The following is a 27,958-nucleotide window of genomic DNA, read 5'->3' as shown; positions in this document are numbered from 1 at the left end:
GGCAAGCCATAGTAAACGCGACGAGCGATGCGACGCGACGCGACTCAGGCTGTCAAATTGCACTGTCGCGTCGCATCGCACGTCGCGTTTACTCTGGCTTCACCCTTTTCCTTGAGAGGTACCCCTTCGCACTTTTGCATTCATTGAGGTACCCCCTATTTTTGCAATAGAGAAATCGTTTGGCCACGAGGAGGAAGGAGGCTTCCGAGCCTCTTGAAAGGAGGCTTCCGAGCCTCTTGAAAGGAGGCTTCCGAGCCTCTTGGAAGGAGGCTTCCGAGCCTCTTGAAAGGAGACTTCCGAGCCTCTTGGGAGGAGTCTTCTGAGTCTGAGCTGCTTAGAAGGAGGCTTTCAATCTTCTTGCAACGAAGCAACTTGAGTGGCTTTCAAACGTGTAGACTCTAAATTTTAGTTCATATGCATATTCTCAACATAGCATTCAACATTTTGTTTCAATCAGGTAGATTGCGTAGAAGATTTTTAAAATTTGTTCATTGGTCATTCTGTCCTTTTGATCTTTTGTCTCTCAGCCCTTCATCCAATGTGCTGGTTGTGGAGGGAGGATTCAATAGTCTTTGAGTTATTGATCGTCATGCATATTATGTACAAGACAAAATTTTGAAGTAAAAAAATATACATACCGTCGTCGGGGGTGCCAAACGGTTAAATGGGGGTGTGAATGGGTCACTGTTTTAACTACTTAGAATGCTTGTAGAATAGATTGAATGTATCTGAGAGCAAGAAAACTAAATTATAAGAGACCTTTTTGATTGATTTTTCTATCCGACCTCCAGATTGTCGGTGAGAGCGATGACCCATTCTCACCCCCTAGACCCATTGTCAGCCCCGATGACGGTAAATCAAAAATTTATCAACAAGTTTTGATTCAAATTGAATAAAATTCGCTATTATGCATTTTTGAAGTACCCCCTGGGCCCGGCGAAGGTACCCCCAGGAGTACATGTACCCCAGGTTGAGAACCGCTGATTTAGTATAAGAGAAGATCCATTAATTACGCAACGCAAAAATTGGCTATTTTTGAACACCCCCCCCCCCCCCTTATTTCATACTACTTGTATGAACCGTCACACTTAGATCAACATCCTTTCCCTCTAAGCGTTACGTAATTTGTGGACGCTCCCTCAGTTACTGCAACTGGCGTCTTAAAGGGCTCCCCACAATGATGAGCGCAGCGGCGCGTTTTGACAATTAACCCATGCACTCACCATTGTGGATGAGCCATAACTCCATTAATAGTGGAATTCAAACATCGACCTGTTTGCAAGAACTGCAGAAAAACCGTCGCACTAGAAGTTCACCACACAACACATTTTAAAATTTAGACACTGGAATGAGTAATTGACAAACTACTAAATGATCGAAAGCAGATTACTAAATGATCGATAACATCCTTTTGTAACAGTTGTAGGGTAAGACGGTATAATAATACAACCCCCCCCCCACCCCCCCAATGGCAAACTTATGATAACTTTTTACTTTTCAACGCAATTTATGGAAACTTTGTGATACTTGGTAGTCCTAAAAGTCGCAAATGCATTGCCTGTGAGTAGTCATATAAAAATATTACGGAGAACACGTAATGAAGTGATATGGAAATGCTAATATCATCTTCCAAACTTAGACGTACATGTTCATGATAGAACTAGAGACGAAAGTATAGTATTGATAGTTCCGTTAGGATACGGCAGGCATGAAGAATGTTTTTATAGAAGTTGATTTGAAAGCGAGCGGAGGGCAATATTTGTGATGGCACATATCGCACGACCTTCCTTCTGCCAAGCTCCCGTATGAAGGGGGAGGGAAGTACATCAGTGTGGAAGGTGATATATCTCCACACAAATATTGCCCTCCGCTCGCTTTCAAATCAACTTCTATAAAAACTTTCTTCATGCCTGCCGGAACCATCAATTCTAAACTTTCGCCTATAATTCTATCATGAACATGTACGTCTATGTTTGCAAGATGATATTGGCATTTCCATATCATTGTAAATCGTTTAACATCACGTAGAAGTAACACACTCAAATCATTAATTAACGTAATAAAACTTTTTTGAAAAGTCGTTAAAAAATCGATTTTAAGAAGTGCCTGGGCAATACCACCTTAACCAAAGACGTTTCATAGCCCTTCATTAGTATTTTATCTATCCCATAATAAAAAGGTTACAAATCCTTATGTGCTTAACATTAAAAAACGAACATAAGTCCATTTAAACAGGTGTGAATTACATTTCAATATTTTCCATATAATTTGGAAGCAACTGCTGCAGGCTCGCTGTGCTTGTGTCCAGTTGGTAAGGGCATACCGTCCTGCCTACACTGGGGCGTTTTGACCAGTGAAACAAATTTTCAAAAATCGTTACATTATCGAAGATGGAAGCAATTTTATATCATATTAGCCACTGAGAAAAGTTATTTTATTGCCCAACTGAGTGTTCCAGTGCAAGTCTTGCGGACAGTATGCTAGAATCGCTCAAAGGTGTTGAGCAAACAAGCATTAAAAGTTACATCAAAACTGTAAGTTTTTGTATTTTGCTATTATTTTCATTTTGTAATACAAAAATACTTCCACATTCACATAGTATGATGGTTTTGCAAATATTTAAAGTTACCAACTGATTTTTATTTAGTTTAGTTAGTTATAGTTTTCTAAAAATTGAAGGGGGCGTTTTAGCCAGGTGGGGCACATTATACATTCTTACCTTTTATCATACCCCAGGAACCCATTGCCGAGAAAGAGATCCCAATTAATGATTTTCTCATAACGCACCACACTCAGGAAAATCGACACATACTTTATGGCAAAAATCCATGTATTTTGAAATATGCATATCATGCGTCGGCACATACTTAATTGCATAATTTCTGGAACAGTCTATATACAAGACAGGAGTTTGATCTTAAAGAGAGAAAAATATTTACCAAAACGTGGTGTACAAGGCTAAGTAGTAGATGTCCCTTGCCTCTTTCCGTATAATCTATTTTTGGATTTTTTGCTATTCTTTTTTCCGTATCCAGCATTTTGAAATATTTTTCCTGAAAACGGGTTTGTTGTTAAGGTCGAAATACTTATAGGGGAACGGTTCGGCACTTCATCCCATAGCTCCTATTACCATCGCATCAAAAACGAAGCAATGAAAAGGAATTTGGTTTGTTTCTTATTTTTGTGATTTTTTTCAGCTGCTCATTGCACATCCCCGATCCAATCCATCGTCGCCTTGATCAACCGTATCAGTTTATCCGGAAATCCGTGTTCGTGCATTAGCTGCTATAGCTTGACTCGATCGATTGTATCATATGCGGCTTTGGAGTCGATGAAATGATGACGTGTGGGCACGTTGTATTCGCGGTAGAGCTTGCACCCATGAATCCCGCCTGGTACTACCCAACGAACTCTCTTGCAATTGGCGTTAGTCGATGGCATCCTCCCAAACCTTGGTAATTACCCAGTGCAGCGCTCTAGCCTCATCACCGTGTTTAAATAGCTCTCCTGGTAGTTGGCCAACCTCAGGAGTTTTGTTGTTTTTCAGCCGGCCAATCTAATCTAATTTGATGCTAGGTGTTCAGTCAATATTCAGTCTGTGCGACCTCTGGTGGGCCTGCGAGCTCGTGGATTTGCTCGGATGTATGGTTAAAACGTGAATTTGACAGTTTGTAAATATCGAATGTTGGGCTTCAAATGTTATTTCAGTACTACCTGACGATTTTCTATATTCGTGCTATGATGTATTAAGGACAAGGTAGGTACACTATCTAAGGCAGTGATCCCCAAAGTGCGGCCCTCGAAGCGTTTTCCTGCGGCCCGCGAAGGGTTTCAGAATTCAGGCCCATTGACAAATATCACATCCAGGAAAAGCTTTCATAGTGTCCAGTTTTTCGTTGTACTCGGGCTGAGCATACACACTTAATTTTTTTTTCCGGGATCTCAGCAATTTGTTCAACTTTTACCGGGATTCACACAGCCGAGCCCCAGCAAACATGTTTTTCGCCGAGAAATCGGTCAAAGTTGCTTTAAATCAGCAAATAATTTGCCGAAACCCAGCTAACAAACCTCATTTTCGACGAGAGATCAGTTTTTTGCATTTTCCTGGGCCCACGGCTGTGCGGATTTTGCCGAGCTGCGGAAATAAAAACTGAGTGTGTATGTCTTGTTCAAATTATGTTGATGTTCAAGAAACATATAAACCAATAATCTTTTTATCATCAAAATCAAATAAATTTCTCACTTCATACATGATATGTAGGCTAACGGCAACATACTTTGATGGTAGTTTTGGCGCTTTAACCAAGCTGAATATATAACGTTCTTAGGTAAAAATAATGTTGTCATACATTGCACCCTAATATGAATTCTTTCATTCTTTAAAATATATTAAGTTGTGGCAAAATTCGATTGAAAATTTCTTGATTTATAATTCCTGAAAATGCGTTATGTTAACGTACTTCACACTAAGAATAATTGTTCTTATTTTCTGAATTTGTTAGTTTGAGATATTCAAACAGGTTTACATTTGCAGTGTCCGACGTTTCGGCCCGTTATTGAGTCTTTTTCCTGATGACCATTTTCCGAGAAAAAAGATCAAATAAACGAGTCGACATGTCGGGCAATGCAGGTTTAATCCCGTTTGAATATCTCAGATCGAAAAAGTCGAAAAATAAGTACTGCTGGTAAGTTCACCTGGCTTCAAAAACACGATTTAAACATGCTGTCGTTATTTGCAACGACTTTCATAGAACAATAATCCCCGAGGATAAAAAAAAAACTCTTAGAATCGGTCGACAGATGTTTATTTGGTAAAATAGTTAAGCCGAGTAGATTTTGCTGCGAAAGTAAAATTTCACGCTAAGCCCGCTATCGCAGAAGTGTGTAATAATTGAACTAAAACTCAGCTACGCTGTAGTATGTAATACCCTTACAAGTATGTTTTTTTAAACAGATTTTTTTATTACTTTGTATTATACTTCAAAATTCAATTCGAAATGATAAACAAATATTGCAAATATACCGCGGCCCGCTTCAACAGTTTAAAACTGCTGTGTGGCCCTCGATAGTAAGCAGGCTGGGGACCACTGATCTAAGGTGACCGCCTATACAAACAGTCGATCCCTGAAATAGTGAGGCGCATTTACTTCATATAAAAAAAATACGCTGCTAACCTTTATCTTACCGCCTAAGTACGCTGCCCATAACATAATGGATCCGCCAACAAAAGTTTCATATTCCATTTTTTTTGTAACATTCCGCCTAAATGAAGCATATAGAAGCAGTAAGGGTGGATTGAGATTGATGAAAAACAGTGCATATATTAGCCCATTAGCGCAAAGACCCTTATTTATAGGGAAACTACGCAAAATAGTTTTGCTGACAGTGCTGACAGGGAAGGGGGGGTTTGCTCCTCTTCGGAGGTGCAAATCTTATTGAGCGTCTGTTCTCCATGTCAGGATCGGCTCACAACAGCGTCTGTTCTCCACGTTAGGGGCGGCTGATCATCGTCCGAGTGCCAGCGAGGGACTCTAAGTGAAACTGTGCACCATGGTCCACCGGAAATAAGGAGGAATGGTCCTCCGGAAATTTAGGGGGTTTGGTGTCAGGCCCTGCAAGCCAGCCTTTGAAAAATCATAAGCAACGAACAATCAACAAGAGAGTACGGACCGGAACCATCGGCGAAGACCACTGCGACGAAAAGGGACTAGCGATTGGAAACTCGGTTCGTGGAACTGCAAATCTCTCAACTTCATCGGGAGCACACGCATACTCGCCGATGTGCTCAAGGACCGTGGATTCGGCATCGTAGCGCTGCAGGAGGTTTGTTGGAAGGATCAATGGTGCGAACGTTTAGAGGTAATCATACCATCTACCAGAGCTGCGGCAACACACATGAGCTGGGAACAGCTTTCATAGTGATGGGCGATATGCAAAGGCGCGTGATCGGGTGGTGGCCGATCAATGAAAGAATGTGCAGGTTGAGGATCAAAGGCCGGTTCTTCAACTTCAGCATAATCAACGTCCATAGCCCACACTCCGGAAGCACTGATGATGATAAGGACGCATTCTACGCGCAGCTGGAACGTGAGTACGACAGCTGCCCAAGCCACGACGTCAAAATCATCATAGGAGATTTGAACGCACAGGTTGGCCAAGAGGAGGAGTTTAGACCGACTATTGGAAAGTTCAGCGCTCACCAGCTGACGAACGAAAACGGCCTACGACTAATTGATTTCGCCGCCTCCAAGAATATGGCCATTCGTAGCACCTACTTCCAATACAGCCTCCCGTATCGGTACACCTGGAGATCACCACTGCAGACAGAATCACAAATCGACCACGTTCTGATTGATGGACGGCACTTCTCCGACATTATCGACGTCAGGACATATCGTGGCGCTAACATCGACTCGGACCACTATCTGGTGATGGTTAAACTGCGCCCAAAACTATCCGTCATCAACAATGTTCGGTACCGACGACCGCCGCGGTACGACCTAGAGCGACTGAAGCAACCTGATGTCGCCACTGCATACGCGCAGCATCTCGAGGCAGCGTTGCCGGAAGAGGGTGAGCTCGATGGGGCCCCTCTTGAGGACTGCTGGAGTACAGTTAAAGCAGCCATTAACGACGCAGCGGAGAACAACATCGGGTATATGGGTCGAAGTCGACGGAACGATTGGTTCGACGAAGAGTGCAGACAGATTCTGGAGGAGAAGGACGCAGCGCGGGCGGTCGCGCTGCAGCAAGGTACCCGGCAGAACGTGGAACGTTATAGACGGAAGCGGAGACAGCAGACCCGCCTTTTTCAGGAGAAGAAACGCCGCCTGGAAGAAGCGGAGTGCGAGGAGATGGAACAGCTGTGCCGTTCTCAAGATACACGCAAGTTCTATCAGAAGCTCAACGCATCCCGCAAAGGCTTCGTGCCGCGAGCCGAAATGTGCCGGGATAAGGATGGGAGCATCTTGACGGACGAACGTGTGGTGATCGAAAGGTGGAAGCAGCACTACGAGGAACATCTGAATGGCGCTGAGAGTACAGGCAATGAAAGTCAAGGCAGCGGAGGAGATGACTACGTCAGTTCAGCGGACGATGGAAGCCAACCAGCCCCCACCTTGAGGGAAGCTAAGGATGCCATTCAACAGCTAAAGACCAATAAAGCAGCTGGTAAGGATGGTATCGGAGCTGAGCTCATCAAGATGGGCCCGGAAAAGCTGGCCACTTGCCTGCACATACTGATAGTCAGAATCTGGGAAACCGAACAGCTACCGGAGGAGTGGAAGGAAGGGGTTATATGCCCCATCTACAAGAAAGGCGACAAACTGGAGTGTGAGAACTTTCGAGCGATCACCATCCTTAATGCCGCCTACAAAGTGATATCCCAGATCATCTTCCGTCGTCTATCACCGTTAGTGAACGAGTTCGTGGGAAGTTATCAAGCCGGCTTCGTTGACGGCCGCTCGACAACGGACCAGATCTTTACTGTACGGCAAATCCTTCAAAAATGCCGTGAATACCAGGTCCCAACGCACCATCTGTTCGTTGATTTCAAGGCGGCATACGACAGTATAGACCGCGTATAGCTATGGAAAATTATGGACGAGAACAGCTTCCCTGGGAAGCTTACCAGACTGATCAAAGCAACGGTGGATGGTGTGCAAAACTGTGTGAAGATTTCGGGCGAACACTCCAGTTCGTTCGAATCGCGCCGGGGACTAAGACAAGGTGATGGACTTTCGTGCCTGTTGTTCAACATTGCGCTAGAAGGTGTCATGCGGAGAGCCGGGTATAACAGCCGGGGTACGATTTTCAACAGATCCAGTCAATTTATTTGCTTCGCGGATGACATGGACATTGTCGGCCGAACATTTGCAAAGGTGGCAGAACTGTACACCCGCCTGAAACGTGAAGCAACAAAAGTTGGACTGGTGGTGAATGCGTGCCCGCCTGGGAAGCAGTGTTACGATAGACGGGGATACCTTCGAGGTGGTCGAGGAATTCGTCTACCTCGGATCCTTGCTAACGGCTGACAACAACGTTAGTCGTGAAATACGAAGGCGCATCATCTGTGGAAGTCGGGCCTACTACGGGCTCCAGAAGAAACTGCGGTCGAAAAAGATTCGCCACCGCACCAAATGTGTCATGTACAAGACGTTAATAAGACCGGTAGTCCTCTACGGACATGAAACATGGACAATGCTCGAGGAGGACTTGCAAGCACTCGGAGTATTCGAGAGACGGGTGCTTAGGACCATCTTTGGCGGTGTGCAAGAAGACGGTGTGTGGCGGCGAAGAATGAACCATGAGCTTGCCCAACTCTACGGCGAACCCAGTATCCAGAAGGTAGCTAAAGCCGGAAGGGTACGATGGGCAGGACATGTTGCAAGAATGCCGGACAGCAACCCTGCAAAGATGGTGTTCGCTTCCGATCCGGCAGGTACGAGACGGCGTGGAGCGCAGCGAGCGAGATGGGCAGACCAGGTGCAGAACGACTTGGCGAGCGTGGGGCGTATCCGAGGATGGAGAGATGCGTCCTCGAACCGTGCATTGTGGCGTCAAATTGTTGATTCAGTGTTATCTGTTCAGATGTTAACTAAATAAATGAATGAAATGAGTAAAACAAAACGATTTCGCATGAAAAACTCAAGCTTGATGCTTTCCTTCAAAATTTGCTAACAAGAACTTGATGAATAAGATTTGGAATGATTTTACCAGTAACACAGTCAATATGAAGTTAATAACTAGGGCCCATTCTCAAGATTCAATCCGCTTTACACCCCGCCTGGGGTGGGGTCTATCAGACTCCCAGGTATGATTTTCCATTAGCTATCATCCAATGATCCAATGTTCCTTTTCCGCACCATGATATGCTTCTTCATAATTGCGAGATTCATCTTTTAATCGGATTTTCCTCGCGATATCGATCGGGAAGAAGGCCTTTTGTCGAACGCTCGAATCTGCGATTACCTTCAAACTCATCTACTTTGGGATCATCTCATCATTTTGTAATGTTGTATCAAAAAAAAAATCAGCGGCAAATTGATTCATCACCACTGTCTTCATCGAATTGTATTTTTTTATAGCGGAAGGTAAATCTGCATACAGACACTTGAAATTATCACCCCTGCCAATAATAGAACAAAACCTGCCAAAGCCGTCTTTCCCCCTATTTTGAAAAAAAAAATTAAATTACTATCTCACTTTTAGGTGAACTAATCAAAAATAAAATTTTCTCAAATGATACCCCTTGATGTATGCAACATACTTGCTGAACATACTGTGCCATTTAAAACACGATTTCATACCGAAAAAGCTGACGATCACGTTTTTCGGGATTTCAACCACTGCGCATCGTCCTGATCGCGTGTCCTGCGATCATTTCTACCTCGGAAATTGACTCCCCGTAGACCTCTAAGGTTACATCATCTGCGAAACCGACGATCTTAACACCAGGAGGGAACTTTAGCTTCAGAACCCCGTCATACATAAGGTTCCATAGTACCGGGCCCAATATTGAATCTTGCGGAACTCCTGCGGTAATAGGTACGCTTTTATGACCGGTGTAGCCAACGATATTACGTATGCATTAGCATAAGTTCATGCACCATTGGTAATAATGTAAACCTAAGCTAGTAGATAAACTCATATGGAAACACAAAACATGTATGTCAACATATGCAATAAACAAATATGTTAATTAAGGTGCGTATAATCATAAAGGGCCGTCGACATAAAATTAAGCCAGGCGCAGTATCGGATATCATACAGAAAGGCAAAAGATGTACTTCAACATAATGCGCATCGAGATGTAATGACCTTGAAATCATGACACCAAGATAAACATCACATTAAATATGCATGCGCTGAAGAGGAGTTTCAAGTTCATTTGCCCGAAGGGCACCCACTAGTTTTATGATTATCCATCTGCGTATGGAAAACACGTTTGATAATAGAGAAAGGTATAGATTTAAGCATATATAAATAAAGCGGAGCTTCAGCTCCATCGACAGATCCAAAATTCATCTTTCAATCGACGGCCACGCCACACCGGCATCGGTCTCGTATAATAGTACACGGTTCTGGAAATAGCTTTCCAAAATCCGGTACAGGTTCACCGGCAGGCTAAGCCGGTGTAACGAGAGCGCGATGGCATCCAAGCTAGCGCCGTTGAATGCGTTCTTCACATCAAGTGTCACTAACGCACAGTATCGAATACCTCGCCTTTTCTGTTGGATCGCAATCTCGGCGGTCTTTACCACCGAGTTAATAGCGTCCAACGTGGACTTACCCTTGCGAAAACCGAACTGGTTGTTAGACAGGCCGTTCGTACCCTCTGAGTACGGGGTCAGCCTGTTGAGGATGTTCCTCTCTAGAAACTTGCCCGTCTTGCGGCTTCCCGGCCTTCGGCAACAACACCAGTTTCTGTCTTTTCCATCTTTCGGGGGGCCATCAGGCCCTGGAGCTTTGTTCGTTACCAGGGATTTGGCCACCGCGAGTAACTCTTCGTTCGTCACCGGAGCCACCATTTCGGCCGCACCCATATTGCCTTGTGGTGCAGGAGGCCAGGGACTTGTGGCTCGAGACGGGAATAGTACCTCGATAATCCTCGCCAACCTATCCGGGGACCGTTCAGAGGGTGAAGAGCTCCCTTTGGTCTTGGCCATCACTATCCTGTAGGCGTCACCCCATGGATTCGCGTTGGCTCCTTCGCCTAGGTTGTCGAAACACGCTCTCTTACTGCTCTCAATGGCCTTGTTAAAGGCCATTTTCGCAGCTCGAAACACTTCACGGCGGTCTGCTCTTTTATCCTCGGTGCGGGCACGTTGCATCCTTCGTCTAGCCTTGAGGCAGGTTGATCGAAGGGCCGCAATCTCGGGACTCCACCAGTATACCGGGCGTCTGCCATTTTCGGCAGGGCTTTCCTCGGCATGGTGGCGTCAAACGCGCGTGATAGGACAGCTACCAACGCATCCCCGCTTAGACCTTCAGTGTTGGCTTCCAGTCCCAGGGCCGCCGTGAAAACTTCGCAGTCGAAGTGATTGGTTCTCCACCCCGGACCTGGCAGGGATCCCCGGACCCCGGATGTTGCACGTCATAGTTGATATTAAAGCGAATTGCTAGATGATCACTATGGGTGTAACCCTCGTCCACCCTCCAATCCAAGTCTGGTGCCAGACCAGGACTGACAAACGTTACGTCAATCCATGACTCGACCCCGTTCCTTCTGAACGTGCTAGCGGAACCATCATTGACTAGCACTGCGTCGAGCTTCGCTAGCGCCTCTAGTAACGCTTGACCCCTTCGATTGGTGCAGCGGCTACCCCACTCCACTGCCCAAGCGTTAAAATCTCCTGCTATGACGACCGGCTTACGACCCACTAGGTCAGACGATAGCCTATCTATCATCTGGTTGAACTGTTCTAATGGCCACCTTGGTGGGGCATAGCAGCTACAATAGAACACACCATTGATCTTAGCTATCGCGACACCCTCAGCAGAGGAGTGTATCACCTCTTGGATCGGGTACCGTCCCGTCGTGCAAATAGCCGCCATCCTAGACCCGTCCGCCACCCAATTGCCGTTATCGACAGGGACGTTGTACGGGTCGGACAGGAGGGCGACATCAGTCCTCGACTCCGAGACCGACTGCCACAACAGCTGCTGGGCAGTTGCACAGTGGTTAAGATTCATCGAATTGTATTGCAATGAACATCCGTTCATTCACATTTTCTTCATGTTTGATGTTTCTAGTATTTCTGGATCCTCCCAACTTATATTCGAGTATTTCCGTCTTCGCATCGTTAGTATTGTATGGTTCCTAATTAAAGCTTGTATTTTCAACAAAATCTGCATCTCTGCTTATAACAACCTTCTTTTCTGACTTCTTTTCTATGAAACACCATCGCTATAATGGTCAGAAAAGCAAAAAGATTGTTGATTTAAGAAATGAATAAATCTTATATTGTGCGAGATTTATTTTATTTTTAGTTTCTTGTCTATTTCGACTTTTTGTTCCATTATACTTTTTATTCTTCAGTGCGTGTTTTCTCTTGTTTCGGACAGCAGCTGACTGGCAGAGAAAGGGAAAAAACATTTCTTGTCCTGTCGTGTTTCTTTAGTAAGCAGAGCGATCGGCCGGACGTCCAAATTTAGTTTTGCTTTGTGCGGAAAGCAAAACGATCAGCCGGTCACCGAAATTTTGTTCTGCATTGTGCGGGTGAGTAAATTAATTAGAAAGTGAAAATTTGTTTCTTGTCCAGTCGTGTTTCAGGGCCCCCGGATCCCCTCCCCCACACATCCGGCCCTGTATACACTTACAAAGAAAATTCGACTGATCTAATAACTCTACGTCTTGCCCTGTATACACACGAAAGGCTTTATTATTGCTCCAAAAATAACTTTTGATAGAAGGCCCGGAGACCCATATTGTTATATACCGATCGTCTCAGCTCAATGAACTGAGGTGATATCTGTATGTGTGTATGTATGTATGTGTGTGTATGTGTACAAATTTTGTAGACACACTTTTTAAAAATTAGCATTATCCGATTTACTCGCAACAAGTTGCATTCGACGTAGAATGCGGTCCCATTGTTTGCAATTAAAAATTAGCCCGATCGGACATTGCATTTTGAAATTATTGAAAAATTGGAATTCAAAACCGAAAAAAAATCCAAAATGGTGGCAATGCAAAAACATGCAAATTGATCGAAAAAATGTGATCTATTACCCTAAAGAGCTTTTTTGACCTTTCTAATGTGATTTTTTCTATATATTTTATAATGCACGAGAAAGGCATCATCACACCCCGAGTGTTGCAAAGGACCGACTTGAAAGATCTCTATCCTGAGCGATGTCCAGCTATCGCCTGACCTGTTGCTAAAATAAATTTGGTCGACTTATTTTATATATCATTATGGATGCTACGCTGCCATGACCTAGGGGTGTGCCTCTGCTGCGATGAGCTTCTAGGTTCCGGTCTAGTGCTTATTTACAGACTTCGTTTCCACAATTACATAAGGTGTAGCCGACCCAGCCGCACTTCCGTTCTATAATTTCAGTTGCTATCGGCCTCTGGTGACGTTTGAGATTCAGTTGAGAGGCACGAATTATATACCGCGAACATGTGTTGATTAACACTACAGTTGTTGTGTGTTCTCCATTGACACACACCATGTTTCAGTGGCGCATAGCAACACAAATTTCACGTTGGAATTAAAAATCCGGATTTTGATAGTTTCATTTATCTGATTTTTTGTTCATATATTTCTTATTTTCTTGTTTTAAAACAACAAACCGAAAATACGTTTAATGTTAATGATTTCAATGGTAATTTACGGTAAAAATATTCCCGACGATTTCGAAAAAAAAATGCCTTGCGCCTTTAAGGGTTAAACTAGCATATAAACTTTAACTTATTGATCCATTCGCTGAATTCGATCTTGGTACCGCCGTCAATAGTAGCGCTCGCCAATGTCGTTGAGCTTATTTTGCATATCAGAGCGCCGTTGAGCTAGGAATTCAACATCACCCGACAATTTGAAGCCATCTCGGTGCTCATGGGCATAATGCCACCGTTGTGCAACACACACACAAGAGGGCCTCGTACTGTACCTCGATGAGGAAAATGATTTTCTGGTTCAACCGAATTCTGCGAACAGCTCTCCGTTTTTGCTCATTTCTTCGAGACCATGGCGTCCCATAATAAAAAAAAAACAGGAACACCGTCTTCGACCAGAGGTCGTACAGACTGAACACTTAACACCTAGCACAAGAGACAACGGATAGTACACATAACACTCAGTGGATCAGTAGAGATTTTTTCGATTACGAAAAATTTGCTCCTTACCGAGGCGGGAGTCGAACCCACACTCCATAGCACATGCGGTTTTACGATTGACGTCGTTAATCGTGGGGCCACGAAGTCTGCCATGAGGCAGATTCACTGTGATTCGTTTAAGGTTATAGCCCATTCAGACTTTACGTTATTTTTTATATTATTAACTTAATAATATTAAGTTCATCACGGAATTCAGATAACGAGCTTAATTACATGATAAGGAGTATCTTGATGTCAAAGTTCACTCATCTTATTCTTCATTTCAAATTATATCACGTAGAATACTTAGTAAATGCTCGTAATATGAATAGGCTATTCGAGGTGCGCTGAAGTGCTCCAAATGTGATATGCAATACATATGAATATTATTTTCCTAGCACAAAGCATTAGATTTGAGGTTGCCCTTTGAAATTCTAACGCTAAATATCATAGGGCGTAACTGAAAAGCAAACTCTTTTCGTCGGCTATCTCTTCTGCTAAAAAAATGATCAGGAAAATGTTTCCATCGACAAGTGTTTATCGTTTTGATCAAAAGATATTTTCATTGTTTACAGAACTGTAGCGGAAAACTTGAGAAAATAGAATGAATTTGCTCACGTTGAGGAAAATTCTATCCCTTGCGTCTTTTTTATTATCTATTGAGAGCAATTTCTGCAAACTCGGACAATAACTACACACTATTAACATTCCCCTCCTTTCCCAAATGACTGTAAGGACTTGGCTGGCGTCGTTATTGATCTAGATTAACGAGCCTGGATTAAAAACAAAGAGACGCAATACTCCTACCTTTAACAACCTTGTGCTCGATTGGAACAATCGATTTGACAGCAAATGCGCTGTTCCAATTTTGACACTTCATCTGTTTGTTATGAGTGCAGCCTCTTTAATCTAGATATGTGAGCTGCTGAAACGTGTACTTCGAAAATAGGTGGTATATGCAGGTCATGCAGTTCCAACTTTTCTTGTGTAGCTCACATAGTCATGTATAGACCAATTCCCAATTTTTCCCTTATTTATAGAAGTTTGTTGGCTCCTTTTTCGTTATATGACAGCTTCTTTTTCCAGTAGAACAATTTGACTTGATTTTGGATGTTTAGTCGAAGAAAACTTGGTATACGAAGGAGAAGAGTTATTACTGCACTTCGCTCGGTTCGTAGCCGCACGTCGTTAGGCAAACAGTCTATATAAAAGTCTTGCTAGTTGAACACTTCGAACCATTTCGACCGAGTTGTAGTTCGATGTACTGGCTTCATGAATAGTTTACCATAGTTCTTCCAACTTCTCTTCTCTTTCAAAGACGAGCATTTACTAAATTTCATAACCGTTGACTGTTAGTTCCCTGAACAATACAGTACACTTCGAAACCGTCCTTGACATGATCCCGTACTTCTTCCTCTGTATGAACACCGATGTAACTTAATTTGCCTTAGAATCACTGTAAAACAGGAGATCTGTAATGCAATGATTGGCTCGATGCTCCAGCTCTTCTCTTTGATATGGACATACAGGGGTTAGACAAAAAGGTTGAGATAGGCAATATTTTGTCGAAATTCAAATCAGCATAACTTGGCGTAGAATAACCCGATTTTGATAAAACTGGGACCATCGGACGCGGACATTCTTCTACTAATCTGTTCCCGTCCAAAACCTCAGATTGGTCTTTGATCACTGGAAATGTTCCGGATTTTCCGAGGGTATGTTAAAAATGCATTTTTTTTACTGCTTATCATTTTATGTGGCGTTCACTTTTGACATTTTTTATCCTTTCTCCAGAAACTAGAACTAATATGCCGACCATTGCTGGCTATAGATCGAAAATCTATTAAAAATACGCAGAGATATGGCCATTTCCGTAAAAACGGTTCCGGGAACATGATGAAATGGTAACAGATCAGAATAATGCGAATATAGGTATCTATCTTCATGGCTTTGCAAGACGATGATTACAGAATCATTTCCAGGATGATAGTGTCCACTGCCACCCTTATAGCAGATTCCAGGGGCCTTCGAGAAGGGACCGGTTTTGTAACCATCTGGAACCATGCATACATGGGTGTAAAATTTCATGTTTTTCCAAGACGATGAATATAGAATCTATAATAAAGATACATTTTAAGGTCTGTAAGACTCTTTAGCCAATTTGTAACAGGTTCCGGGTGCTCTGCCAAAGTGACATCTGTTCAGGTTATATGGTCAATAGGGTGGTTCAAAAAATCGATTTTGCTCCACAGTGCTCATCTGATTCTTTACCATGTTCTGAGTGTCCTCTGAAAATTTGAGCTCATTTGGATTAAAACTGATTTAGCACAAGCCGTTTCAAGTCTGCATGCAAATTAGTATGGGGAAATTTATTTTTTCATTATACTGTTAACGACGCTTCCCTATCAAGCGCATGTTAAAAGAAAACCTACATAGTTAAAAGGAATACTTAACAAACTCAATGAAAACCGCATCTCAATTAATCGTTCCAATAATTAGTAATCGAATTTAATCTATACCGTGGTTTTCTGGAGCTTATTGCATAACTCATCAACAGGCAACATTGCTGCTCCTGGCGCGAAAGATAGCACACGCAAATTCAGGCTACTATGTTGCACTGCACATTTCAGTGATGCCCTCAAAGAAGTTTAACGATCATGACTAAAGATTCGCAACCTGTCTTAAAATCGATTACTAATTATTGGGACGATTAATCAACATGCGGTTTTCGTTGGGTAAAAGCTGTTGAGTATCCCTTTTAGCTATGTAGGTTTTCTTTTAAGGCTCAAGACTCCATCACAATGTTTTGAAAATTAATGACTGTAGCGCTTGTTTGTAATAGTGAGGCAATTGGTACGGATCTGGGAGCTGCGGATAGAGTCAAAACGAGTGTCAAAGAATCTCCAAAGTAAGCTGTCAAAAAGTATCCATCGCATCGAGAGAGGTTTTGTGCATTCTGAGCGCAGACGAGAGAGTACACGTATAAATCAACTCTTACTAAATATAGCTCCTCTTCAACAAATTTCAATTTTACGGCGTCATTTTAAATATATCGACGGATTCAACATAAGTAGAGGGTATGAATTAATTTAACATTCGATACGTTAGTTTATACGATGCGGCAAATTGACGAAATATTTGTAATTAATTTTTTAACGATAAACATAATGATAATTCAATGTGAGAAAATCGTAACGTGCACAGTAAACACTGAGAGGAAATTTGCGAGTTTCAAGCAAAATATCTTGAAAATTGGATTCGATTGAGTCCGCAGCTCCCAGGGGAGCTGCGGATAGAGTCAAAACGAGTGTCAAAGAATCTCCAAAGTAAGCTGTCAAAAAGTATCCATCGCATCGAGAGAGGTTTTGTGCATTCTGAGCGCAGACGAGAGAGTACACGTATAAATCAACTCTTACTAAATATAGCTCCTCTTCAACAAATTTCAATTTTACGGCGTCATTTTAAATATATCGACGGATTCAACATAAGTAGAGGGTATGAATTAATTTAACATTCGATACGTTAGTTTATACGATGCGGCAAATTGACGAAATATTTGTAATTAGTTTTTTAAAGATAAACATAATGATAATTCAATGTGAGAAAATCGTAACGTGCACAGTAAACACTGAGAGGAAATTTGCGAGTTTCAAGCAAAATATCTTGAAAATTGGATTCGATTGAGTCCGCAGCTCCCAGGTACGGATAAGTGCAGCAGCGATAAATAAATTTTGTTTACAACTGGGGTGGGTGGAAATGGGGTGTTAAAAATATGCCAGCTGATGCATAATGTTACCAGACTTGACGAAATGTTTATTTTATATCATAACACATGTTCACGGTGTATCAAATATATGGGTATTTACCGGTTAAAATTTTTGTATACACCACTTGGAATGTAACAGAAGCTTACATAACTTGTTTAAACTTTTATTTCTGGTTTATTTGTTCAATCCGACAATCAGCAATGATTTTTTCCAATAAATAAATCTGGCAACAGTGAAGAGATGATTATTTTCTTGTGTATGCACATCTTTGTTTGCGTGTTGGCGTGGACGTGGCTGGCGTATACGTTGTATTGTTCGGATTGAACGAAGTTGCATCGCGTAGATTTTGTTATCACCATTTCACTTATTGCGCAAGTGAATTTGAGTCTTCCGCATTTTATTGCATTCACAATACGGTCGTCAAATTTGTCTCTCACTTCGATTTCTGGAAAGCAGTTTTTGACAGTTTTTGGACGTAAAGTGAATTAATTGGTAGTCAAGATTGAAGAAAAAGGTGAAACTCAGTTAGTGAATATGTTTTAGAAGTGATTAAATCAAGGAAACAGTGGAAAAAGATCAAGTGAAAAATTAAGTGCGTGTGTATGTGTTTGCTCCGAACGTTTGGAGTTACACGCAGAAAAAAATTACGGTAGACTCAAACATATTCTAGGTAAAATCTAACAAAATTTCAATTTGTTCTGGCATCAAATATAAATATGGTTATGAACAAACATAATGTAGCAATCAAAACAAACGTAAATTATGTTTGAATCAAATATACATTTCCTGTTGTTTCAATCAGCGGATTGTTTAAAGCAAACATACATATTATTGTTTTGGTTCGGCCGCTAATAATATTTCTCTATCAATTCTACAAATATTCATATTCTGGTAGCATTAGACTACCAGATTTCACATATGTGCACGTTCGTACTTCATTTACTTATAAGTAAGGTATACCTTTTTGTACCTAAAATCATCCTCATTAACAATTTAGAAGCATGGAAAAATATGCTTTCACTCCTTTGCTGCTGCTTTGGTGCAGCCTCCGAGTTTTTGTTTACATCTGTAAGAGCTAGCGAGGGGCTGCTCACTAGTGCATGCATAATACAAACAGGAATTTTATTTTGTTTTCAAATTAAATATGTTTGATTCAAACATTGTTATCTGTTTGCAAACAAACATGAATATTTTTGATTCAAATGGATGAAATTTGTATCCGTGTAGTATGCGTTCGATAAAAATGCGAATGTCGGTCTAAGAAAAAAGCAGTTTTCAGCGTTTTTCCAGCAATTCCTCAGTAATTGTTAGTTTGGTTAAGTGAAAAATTAATATGAAAATGTAATGAATATGCAATGATTGAGGTAAGTCGGCAAATAGCCCCAAAATATTGAATTTAGTTCAAAACTTTATTAGTATTAGTGCGTATTCGAATAAAATCATCGTCATCATCGGATTGATTATGGTTTATAGAGCCTTAACCTGCGCTTAATGGAGAAACGTCATTAACAGTATACTGAAAAAATAAATTTCACCATACTAATTTGCATGAAAACTTGAAACGGCTTGTGCTAAATCAGTTTTAATCCAAATGAGCTCAAATTTTCAGAGGACATTCAGAACATGGTAAAGAATCAGATGAGCACTGTGGAGCAAAATCGATCCACGGTCAATCCCGAACCATTTTCACGGAAATGGCCATATTTCTGCGTATACCTGACGGATTTTCAATCTGCAGTCAGCATGAGACGGCATATAAATTCTAGTTTCTAGAGAAAGCATAAAACATGATGAAAGTAAACGTCACATAAAATGACAAGCAGAAGAAAAAATGCATTTTCAACATACCCTCGGAAAACCCGGAACATCTCCGGTGGTCAAGGGCTAATCTAAGGTTTTAGAAGAAGACAGAATACTAGAAGAGTGTCCGCGTCCAATGGTCCCGGTTTTATCGAAATCGGATTATTCTACGCAAAGTTATGCTTATTTGAATTTCGACAAAATTTTGCCTATCTCAACCTTTTTGTCTAACCCCTGTATATGTCTCTGAAAGATCTTTGAAACGACGAAATGTCCTTCTGGCGACATAACTTCATACGGTTTATGGTATCCATGTTCAACGAAAGGTTTCAGCAATTCGACTGTGTCACATCTAGATTTTTAACTCCATTAAGACATAGGTCAGATAAAGGTGTTCAAGTCAGATGATAAATAAAAAAAGAAAAATATGCGTTTTGTAGATGACCATTTTCTTACAATGATTTACAACTACAATAACTTTCCGAACCGTTTGATATCACTTGTCATAAGATGAGTTTGTACAATCCTATTTAATTCCACCACTTAATTGCACCTTGACAGATACGTATTTGGACCTCAACAGTAAGGTCGTCTTCAATGTCTCGTACTTGACTCAAGTCGACTCGTCTTATGACAAGTGAAGACATTCCACTAAAAAGCTCAAAATAATTTTCTTAACGTTTGATATCGTTTTTACCAATCAAACGATTCATAAGACTACCTCGATTGAATCACCACAGATTTTTTCATAGGTTATTTACAATTGTATTATTTATTTAAACATATAGCATTTAAAGGATACTTAAACCTTTTTCTAATAGGTCATTGCTCTAAATCGGCGATTGGCGGCGCGAGAGCCAATTTATTGTCAAATGACATTAATGTCATGACATTCCGTCACATTTTTTAAATTTCGTTCTCATGCTTCACACTTTGTATTTAGAACAATGATCTGTTTGACACAGTTCTAGGATCCTTTAAGCATTACATGTTATGAAAAAAACGAAATATGAATTACTTTTGAAAAAAGTTAATAACAAATTAGTAATAGCAATCCCATGACATTTTTTTAACATTTCCATAACATAAAATAACGGCACATTCCGATCATTTGACATTTGCTGCGCTATTACCGTTTCCACATAATAGTGAAGTGCAACTCATCGAAATTCATAACTGTTGCCTTATTAATCTTCGACTAATTATTCGACCAACAGTGATTTTTATATGCAGTTACTTCCCCGAGTATCCGAGTGTCGATGAGCGTGTGGTCTACATACCGGTCTCCCAATCCCGACGTTCATGCTTCAAACACAGTTGGCCGCATTTTACTTTTTTTTAAATGAAAATCATCATTCATAAGGCAACATATTAGAATTAATACATACCGGAATCCGTAATTAGGCCCAAACTCCCTCTGTTCAGACTGGTCTTACTCCTTCTATCACTTCAAAATTATGACAAACTGTATTGTAAATAACTGTTCTTCGTATTATAATATCCAAACTGCCATAATACGCTGGCAAAGCAATATTGAACAATAGCCTTTAACCTACCTTTCGCGACATTCCTCACAGGAGGAAGGAATTCTCTTTGAGAAAAAAATGGTAAGTCGTTCAAAGTCACAGGTTTAATGGGAGAGGAGATTGGTGTGAGTACGTTTTTTGCCGAATCAGCTTCACAGCGCTGCTTAAGCGAAAAACGTACTTTTAGGTCAAAGATTTTGTGACAGTACTAGGTATACAAAAGTGTGATAGAGAACGGTCTAGAAATCTCTAAAAGAGTGGACGTCATATACCTAAAATTAGTGGCCGCCGAACTTAGTCTCGCCCAAAGTTGGTTAGTTTGCAGATAGTTTTGTATTGCGTTCATAATTAAATTGGAAGTCTGTTAATAAATTAATTCTTTATTAATTTTTTTCAGCATTTCAATCAGCAGAAAACGATCTGCTTATTCTTACCTCGATTTTTCGCCTGGTTAATAGAAGAAGAAATCAAGTATAAATGAGCAGAATTTAGTCTGTCCATTTTTTGAGTGATGCGCGGGCGTACGAATGCCAACTCAATTTTATAGATATAGGAGGACAAAATGTAAAAATTTCATACAAATTGTTCGATAAACCATTTCATCAGAAAGATTGAAATTTGAATTAGTAAATTGTGTTGTTTTTCAAGTTTGGTCTAACATTCGCGAGACTTTGAACCATCATCAGCCCAATTCTTGAGGCCGGTACGTGCAGCACTTTTTCAGTTTCTTGGTTTTGATTTTTAAAATATAGTGAGGCCTAAAAAATATGAGTTCTTTGAGACAATAAGACCAGATAAGATTGTTGTCAGGAAATACCAATTGGTATGACGTTTTGTTGCCTTTACTATACATTTAATTTTGAGCACAATATTTATCCTCCAAAGAGATCCGCTTTATAACCTATCTTATCTTCAAAGAGAAAAACAAAATTCAATACGCACAAAAAGACCTTTTTTTTAATAATGAAAAGTACCACAGAAAAAAAAACCGAGCATTCCATGCATTAATTGTTCATCATTCTCATTGCAGATCGCATTTTCCCCTTGAAAAACAAGGCTTGGAATGACAAATTCCCCAAAAAAACATACATATAGACACCATGGCAAACAATGTAACGTTTCTTTTTTATTTCATTTTTCATTATTTGCCAATATCTAAGAAAAGAAATTATAAAATCATTTATTTAGACACCCCTCTGTCAACTTCTTCATATTTAGAATTCCCGCGTATTACTTAATCTTCTTCATCTTCTTATTAGCATTACATCACCCAGTTGGACATTGCCGCCTCGCAGCTGTTCCCTAAGCACCGCAACAGTTAGTTATTAAAAACTGCGAGATTTCTAAGCAAGTTACCATTTTTGCATTCGTATATCATGACATGAGACAATTCCAAACCAAAAATTGCCTAGGCCGACACCAGGAGTCGAACCCAGCTACTCTCAGCATGGTCTTGCTTTGTATCCGCACATCTTACCGCTAGGCTAAGAGGGCGTATTCCTTAATGCTTTGACAAATACACAGAAAAGCTTCAACGTTTCGCTGGATGGCTTCATTCAATTTTTTGTTCTTTTAGTTTAGATCTTTTGAAGAATGTTTTAAGAAAATTCCTGAAAAGAAAATGGCTTTGGGCACAGCGTGATCGTGTTGTTATGTAAATAACATCTAACCATACCTACAGTTTGGTCTCAGAGTCGATTATAATGGGGATTATTATCAGTCGCAGTCCAGTAATTATGATGCAGAAGCGTACCACAAAGCATCGTCCTTCAAGCTGCTTTCAGGGACATGACAAAAAGTTGTTAAGGGAGCTGAAAATCGAATCCATGAACATCCGCTAAACTTGTAGCCAACTACGCCTCGGGAACCCCATGATATGGTAATAATGAGTTATAATAGGGTATGATGGGGCAAGATGGGTCGCCTAAGGCGAACCCTGAATATCTCAAAACAGAAACATTTTCAACTTTTCAACATGGATCTATAAAAATAGCTCATAATCTGTAAGCCAGAGGTATGAAATAACAAAAACTCCACTTTTTATTCCATTTCGAGTCATTAAAGTAGAAGTCTATTTTTCTTTCAATCAAAAAATGGCGTGAGATGGGTCAAACAGCGGGGCAAGATGGTCACCTTTAAATGCTGCAATTAATAATGTTTTTATTCCCAATATTGAATTACACACAGATAGATAGCTTTATTGCCAATGATTATATTGAGGGTCTGTCTCAATTGGATAATTAAACTCAAATTAAACTTAGAAGTGACAGTTCAATAATTATCGAATAACCCTGCTGGATGAGCAGGATTACTTTTGACACATATCGAATCATTCTTGATCGATGTCTTATTGGATTTGCTGGGTAGCACGCAGCCATTCTTATGACCGGGTGATTTTTTAATTTTTGAACTGTCAGTTTTAAGTAAAATTAAATTTAATTCGGGAAATGAGACAGAGCCTGAATAAAAAATAATTTTTGAGCCTTGGATGTCTGCACTCAGGAAAATCGACACATACTTTATGGCAAAAATCCATGTATTCTGAAATATGCATATCATGCGTCGGCACATACTTAATTGCATACAAATTCACACATGGATTCTATGACCCACGTGGATAGTATGTGTGAACACTCATGCATTGCATGTGGGCACATGGAATATATGTGTCGAAAATATGGAATCCATTTCGCTACCCCCATTGCAAAAATCCATGTGTGAACTCATGAATATAATGCGAAGTTTTTTGTGAGTGTGCAAAATTGTTTGCAAATTCTATAATATATAAAAACAAGCCGTCTGAGTATTGCTTTCTTAAAGACAAAACATAGACAATTTCAATAAACAAATTAATATCATTAGCTTAGCTTAGCTTAGACTGACTGTACATATCTATGGTTGCTACTCCGTGATTGACCAGGATCAGTGAAGTTGCACAATGAATCAATTGAATGTTTAGCTGGGAGTGGCTACAAAATTCTCACTGTGCAAGTTCAGTGACCCAAACAATATAATGATCAATAACGGCGCCGGCCACGTCCTTACAGTCAGGTAGGAAGCGGGAAGGAAAGTTAGTAAGTGAATTTTGCTGCTCGGAGACCGTGTTTACCTCTGCGTCTCCACAAAAAACACAGGAAGGATGGTTTGTTAGTGGGAAGGTATCGTTGGATCTGGATTCACTATGATAAGCGATGCGACCATAATAACATCATTATGTCAAAAGTAAACTTAAAATGATTAAACCATCAATGGAAAATATGTTTTGAATACGAACTATGCCCTTCAGTATGTGCTGACCCATCTTGCCCCATTTGTAAGTTCATGAAAGAATGTCTAATTTTCGATCAAATTTATTTGTTTCAACGCAGTTAGTATAACATCACCTACATTACTTATAATACGTTCACTATGTTACTAGAAATGTTAAAATTTTACATTGCTCGACGAGATTACACGTTTTATAGAAAGTGTGTTTCGCATAAGAAAAATATTTTACCTTGCCATACTCTAAAAATAAATCATCAAATTCATCAAATCATCAAATCGAGTGACAATAAAGTAGAACCAAATTATTCCTCCTACAAAGTCATAATCTCCACATTAAAATGTATACGATGCTCAAAAACGGCCCTGACCCATCTTACCCCATGACCCATCTTGCCCGCACTAACCCTAATACTTTTAAAGCAAGCATTTTCTCCGGATTAATCAAAAGAATCACAAAAAATTGTTTTTTCTCGATATAGCATGTTTTTCTGAAACGAACGATTCATGATCGATAGAAAGACACTAACATTCGTGAATTTCGGTTAAAATTAATTGTTTATTTCCTGGGTAGACCACCCCCGAGACCGATAACCCAACATGGACATTTAGGAAAGATTCATTATTTACGTAAGATTGATCAATTTGAACCCGCTCACCCTTTGTCACACTTTTTATATGATGCATCTAGACATTTTAGACGGATCATCACACTTCTCCCAATACCCCTCTCCTTCCTCTAAGCATTACCAAAAAATGTTGGAAAGACAGTGGCTACCTCCAATACATTTTTCGAATTAAATGTGTCACATGATAGTACATAGTACTGTCCATTGAGCAACTCGAAGTAGCTCGAAGTTGTTCCCGTCCTGCTCGTTCTTATTTGTCAACAAATGGACATGAGCAGGACAGGGAGAAACTTCGATCTACTTCAAGCTCTCATTGGACACAACTGATATGCATATGCGCAACGAGTTTTTAAACATTGTAATTCGTAATAGTATTAGTTCAAAATCCAATTTATCTGTTTTATCATTATTAAAGTATAATAACAAAATTATATTAATAATTTTGATTACAAAGATGTTACATGAAACTTGATTACGTAATTCCAACCCCGTATTTTTAATAACATTCGTTAGGATAAACAAAACAAAGGTTGAAAAAAGCTGTAAAACTGTATAATCGACGTTTGCAACAGCATTCACGAAGTCGACGACAAACTAAACTTTTTTCAGATGACACATTGGAGCTTCGACTTCACGAATTCCAAAAGCCGTTGATTGCCTTTGATGAACAGCAGCATAGCACAGTAGTTTACTGAAGCTCAAAAGAAAAATCGTTTGACTAATTCACTTACCTGTTTATGCTACAATCAGCTGCTCAGAAAATCTCTCTTCCCAACATGGAAACTTGTAATTTACCTATCAATCATAACATAAGATAGCAACTACGAGGCATAATTTCTTTTGAACTAAACTTTTTCTTCATCCAAACATTCATTTATTGCACTCTTTATTATAAAATATTGACAGAATGAATTACTATTCCAATAGCATATAATGATGTTTTGCCGTTCGATTCTAATTGTTTTACGAAAATGTTCAATGCCCTACCCTAGGCTACATAAGTCTCATAAAAGTGCTAATTGAACTTGATCGTGAATGAAAGTGAAACCACGGGCGAACAGAAGTCCAACATTATTGTGCCTTCGAGTTATCTATAGGCTTGAAGTGCACTACACAACTTGCAATACGCATCCAGAAACCGGTACTGGGCACATGGTCGAGACCAATCGTAACGACAAGATACAAAAACATGCAGTGCAGCCGCGTCCATAAAAGATAGTGCAACCTACTGATCGACGGGGTTTCGCGTTAACGCTCACGATCAGGATTTGTCCAAACAGTGAATTGTAGACATTTGGTTTCTTCAGATTGCTTCCTTGATTGGAAGCATATTCGATCTTGCTAGATAATCATGTGCATCATCGGTAATTGATGATGCTGAGTTGAGTAACCGGAAAAGTTGCGACACACATTGTTGTGCGGAAATATTCAACACCGCTCTATCATGCTTGCCAATAGGATTGAGCTAACCGTTAGATATACACGCTAACGTGGAATATCTATCACATTTACCTACTTATACAATGAATACCTGGCAGTGAGAATAAAACTAGGATTTTTTTCCCGTAAGAAAGTTGTTTATACTGGACGTACACATTATGCAATGAGATAGACAACCAGCAAAGTGGATGTCTGCCATGTAACCCCTTCGTGACCCAATACCGTACGAAAGATCGTTGAGAGGCTGCAGATGCAATGTTTCTGAGTACTAATTGATATAGCGTCGGAACACTCTTCTTGTTGCAGAAATGAGCGACAAGATTACGAGTGATGTAAACTAACGATATACAAACCTGAAAGCGATAAATGCGTCGCCCATTTCGCCGCCAACGATGTGAACTCCGCCGTCCGGTATGGAGAGACCTTTAAAAAAGTTACGAACATCCAGTGCATTTGCCGACCAGGGCAAGTTTTGCAATCGTATTATGACACTCATTCTGGCGAATCAAAATGACACTCCTTCCAACTATTGTATATTTTTTGTAAATGGAAGGAACACCCAACCCCTCCAATTCCGATGGTTAGAAGTGTTCTCTAGATTCTTTAGCTCATCCGATGACCTCGCGACCTTGTGCAGGCGTCAATGTTTAGACCCTAGAAAAGAGAAAAGAACAATATTGAAAAGGGTGCCCCTGGATAAAGCCCAACTGACAAGGGCAGCTCACATGTTCGAATTAATCAATATCATCTTTCATCAAACTGGACTTGCTCTGCAAAACTACCAACTAAAAGAAACGAGTTTTCCGATAGACTCCTCATTGAATTATTTACCCCCAACAACGATCTAAGCTTTGAGCTACCATAAAACATGTGGACCCGCAAGAAACGATTGCTGGAGTTGCTACCAGCGGACAATCATATTTACGCTGGATCACTGCAGTCACCGAGAGCGTTCGAAGCTGGGTGGGGAAAGTTTAGCTTTTCCTGAATGACGAAGATATGTAACTAACTGGTGCGGAAAAACTATAAAGATAGGTCCACGCATCAAGCGGTACTTAGTATACGGATTTATTTCGCCACCCAATGGATACGCGGTATTAGTAGGTAGTGCGAGTTTCTTAATTTAGTGCTGTTGGAAAAAAAAACTTTTTTAAACATGGCAAACCTAGTGCAAGTGAGTTTTTGTGTTTTTTTTTCGGTGTGATATTAAGGACATGAGAAACGCATTTCTTGTGAACGTTTTTATTTTGTTAAACCCATTAGTTAAACCATTATTGCAGAATACATTAAAACAATCAAGAATACTATCCTACTTTTAAAATCACTGCAACAAATGGATTTCATCTGATTAGAAAGTAATTAAGGACGGAATCAATTGTTTTGCTACAATGCGTGTTTATTACTGAAAAAACTAGCAACATTGCTTTTCATTCCGTTGGTTTCTATAATATATATGGTATATACGAGGTGAAGAATCATAACAACAACCCTACTATGTCATATTATCCAATTGCCACAAGTTGGTAATTGTACGGGTCTCAAAACAGCCGTTGTCATATGTCATAATTAACCGATATCATTTTAGGCAAATAAACTATAACCGAGATTTGCGCAGCCCAGATCGGTGAATACGTGTGTATGGTAGATTATCTGAAATATTGGCAATATATAATGAAAACGGGTACGTCCAAAATATTGCCAAGTTGTGTA

The 27,958-nt window shown here is 40.4% G+C and overlaps 2 protein-coding genes across 3 annotated transcripts in view; one reads left to right on the top strand and one right to left on the bottom strand.

Moving 5' to 3' along the window:
- Positions 1–27,958, bottom strand: part of LOC134210753 (uncharacterized) — an 88,748-nt gene that overhangs the window by 15,095 nt on the left and 45,695 nt on the right. For both annotated transcript variants that reach the window (XM_062687000.1, XM_062687001.1), the window contains exon 2: positions 26,602–26,902. In XM_062687000.1, coding sequence (XP_062542984.1) covers positions 26,602–26,744 — 143 coding nt within the window. In that variant the 5' untranslated portion in view covers positions 26,745–26,902. The remainder of the gene's footprint in view (positions 1–26,601; positions 26,903–27,958) is intronic.
- Positions 27,207–27,958, top strand: part of LOC134210756 (uncharacterized) — a 34,692-nt gene continuing 33,940 nt past the window's right edge. Inside the window, exon 1 of the mRNA XM_062687003.1 lies at positions 27,207–27,422. Within this exon, the coding sequence (XP_062542987.1) occupies positions 27,405–27,422 (18 nt within the window). The 5' untranslated portion in view covers positions 27,207–27,404. The remainder of the gene's footprint in view (positions 27,423–27,958) is intronic.

This window comes from Armigeres subalbatus, chromosome 2, assembly GCF_024139115.2.
Source record: "Armigeres subalbatus isolate Guangzhou_Male chromosome 2, GZ_Asu_2, whole genome shotgun sequence".
Taxonomy (NCBI): domain Eukaryota; kingdom Metazoa; phylum Arthropoda; class Insecta; order Diptera; family Culicidae; genus Armigeres; species Armigeres subalbatus.
This window is presented reverse-complemented; position numbering and strand designations above follow the sequence as displayed.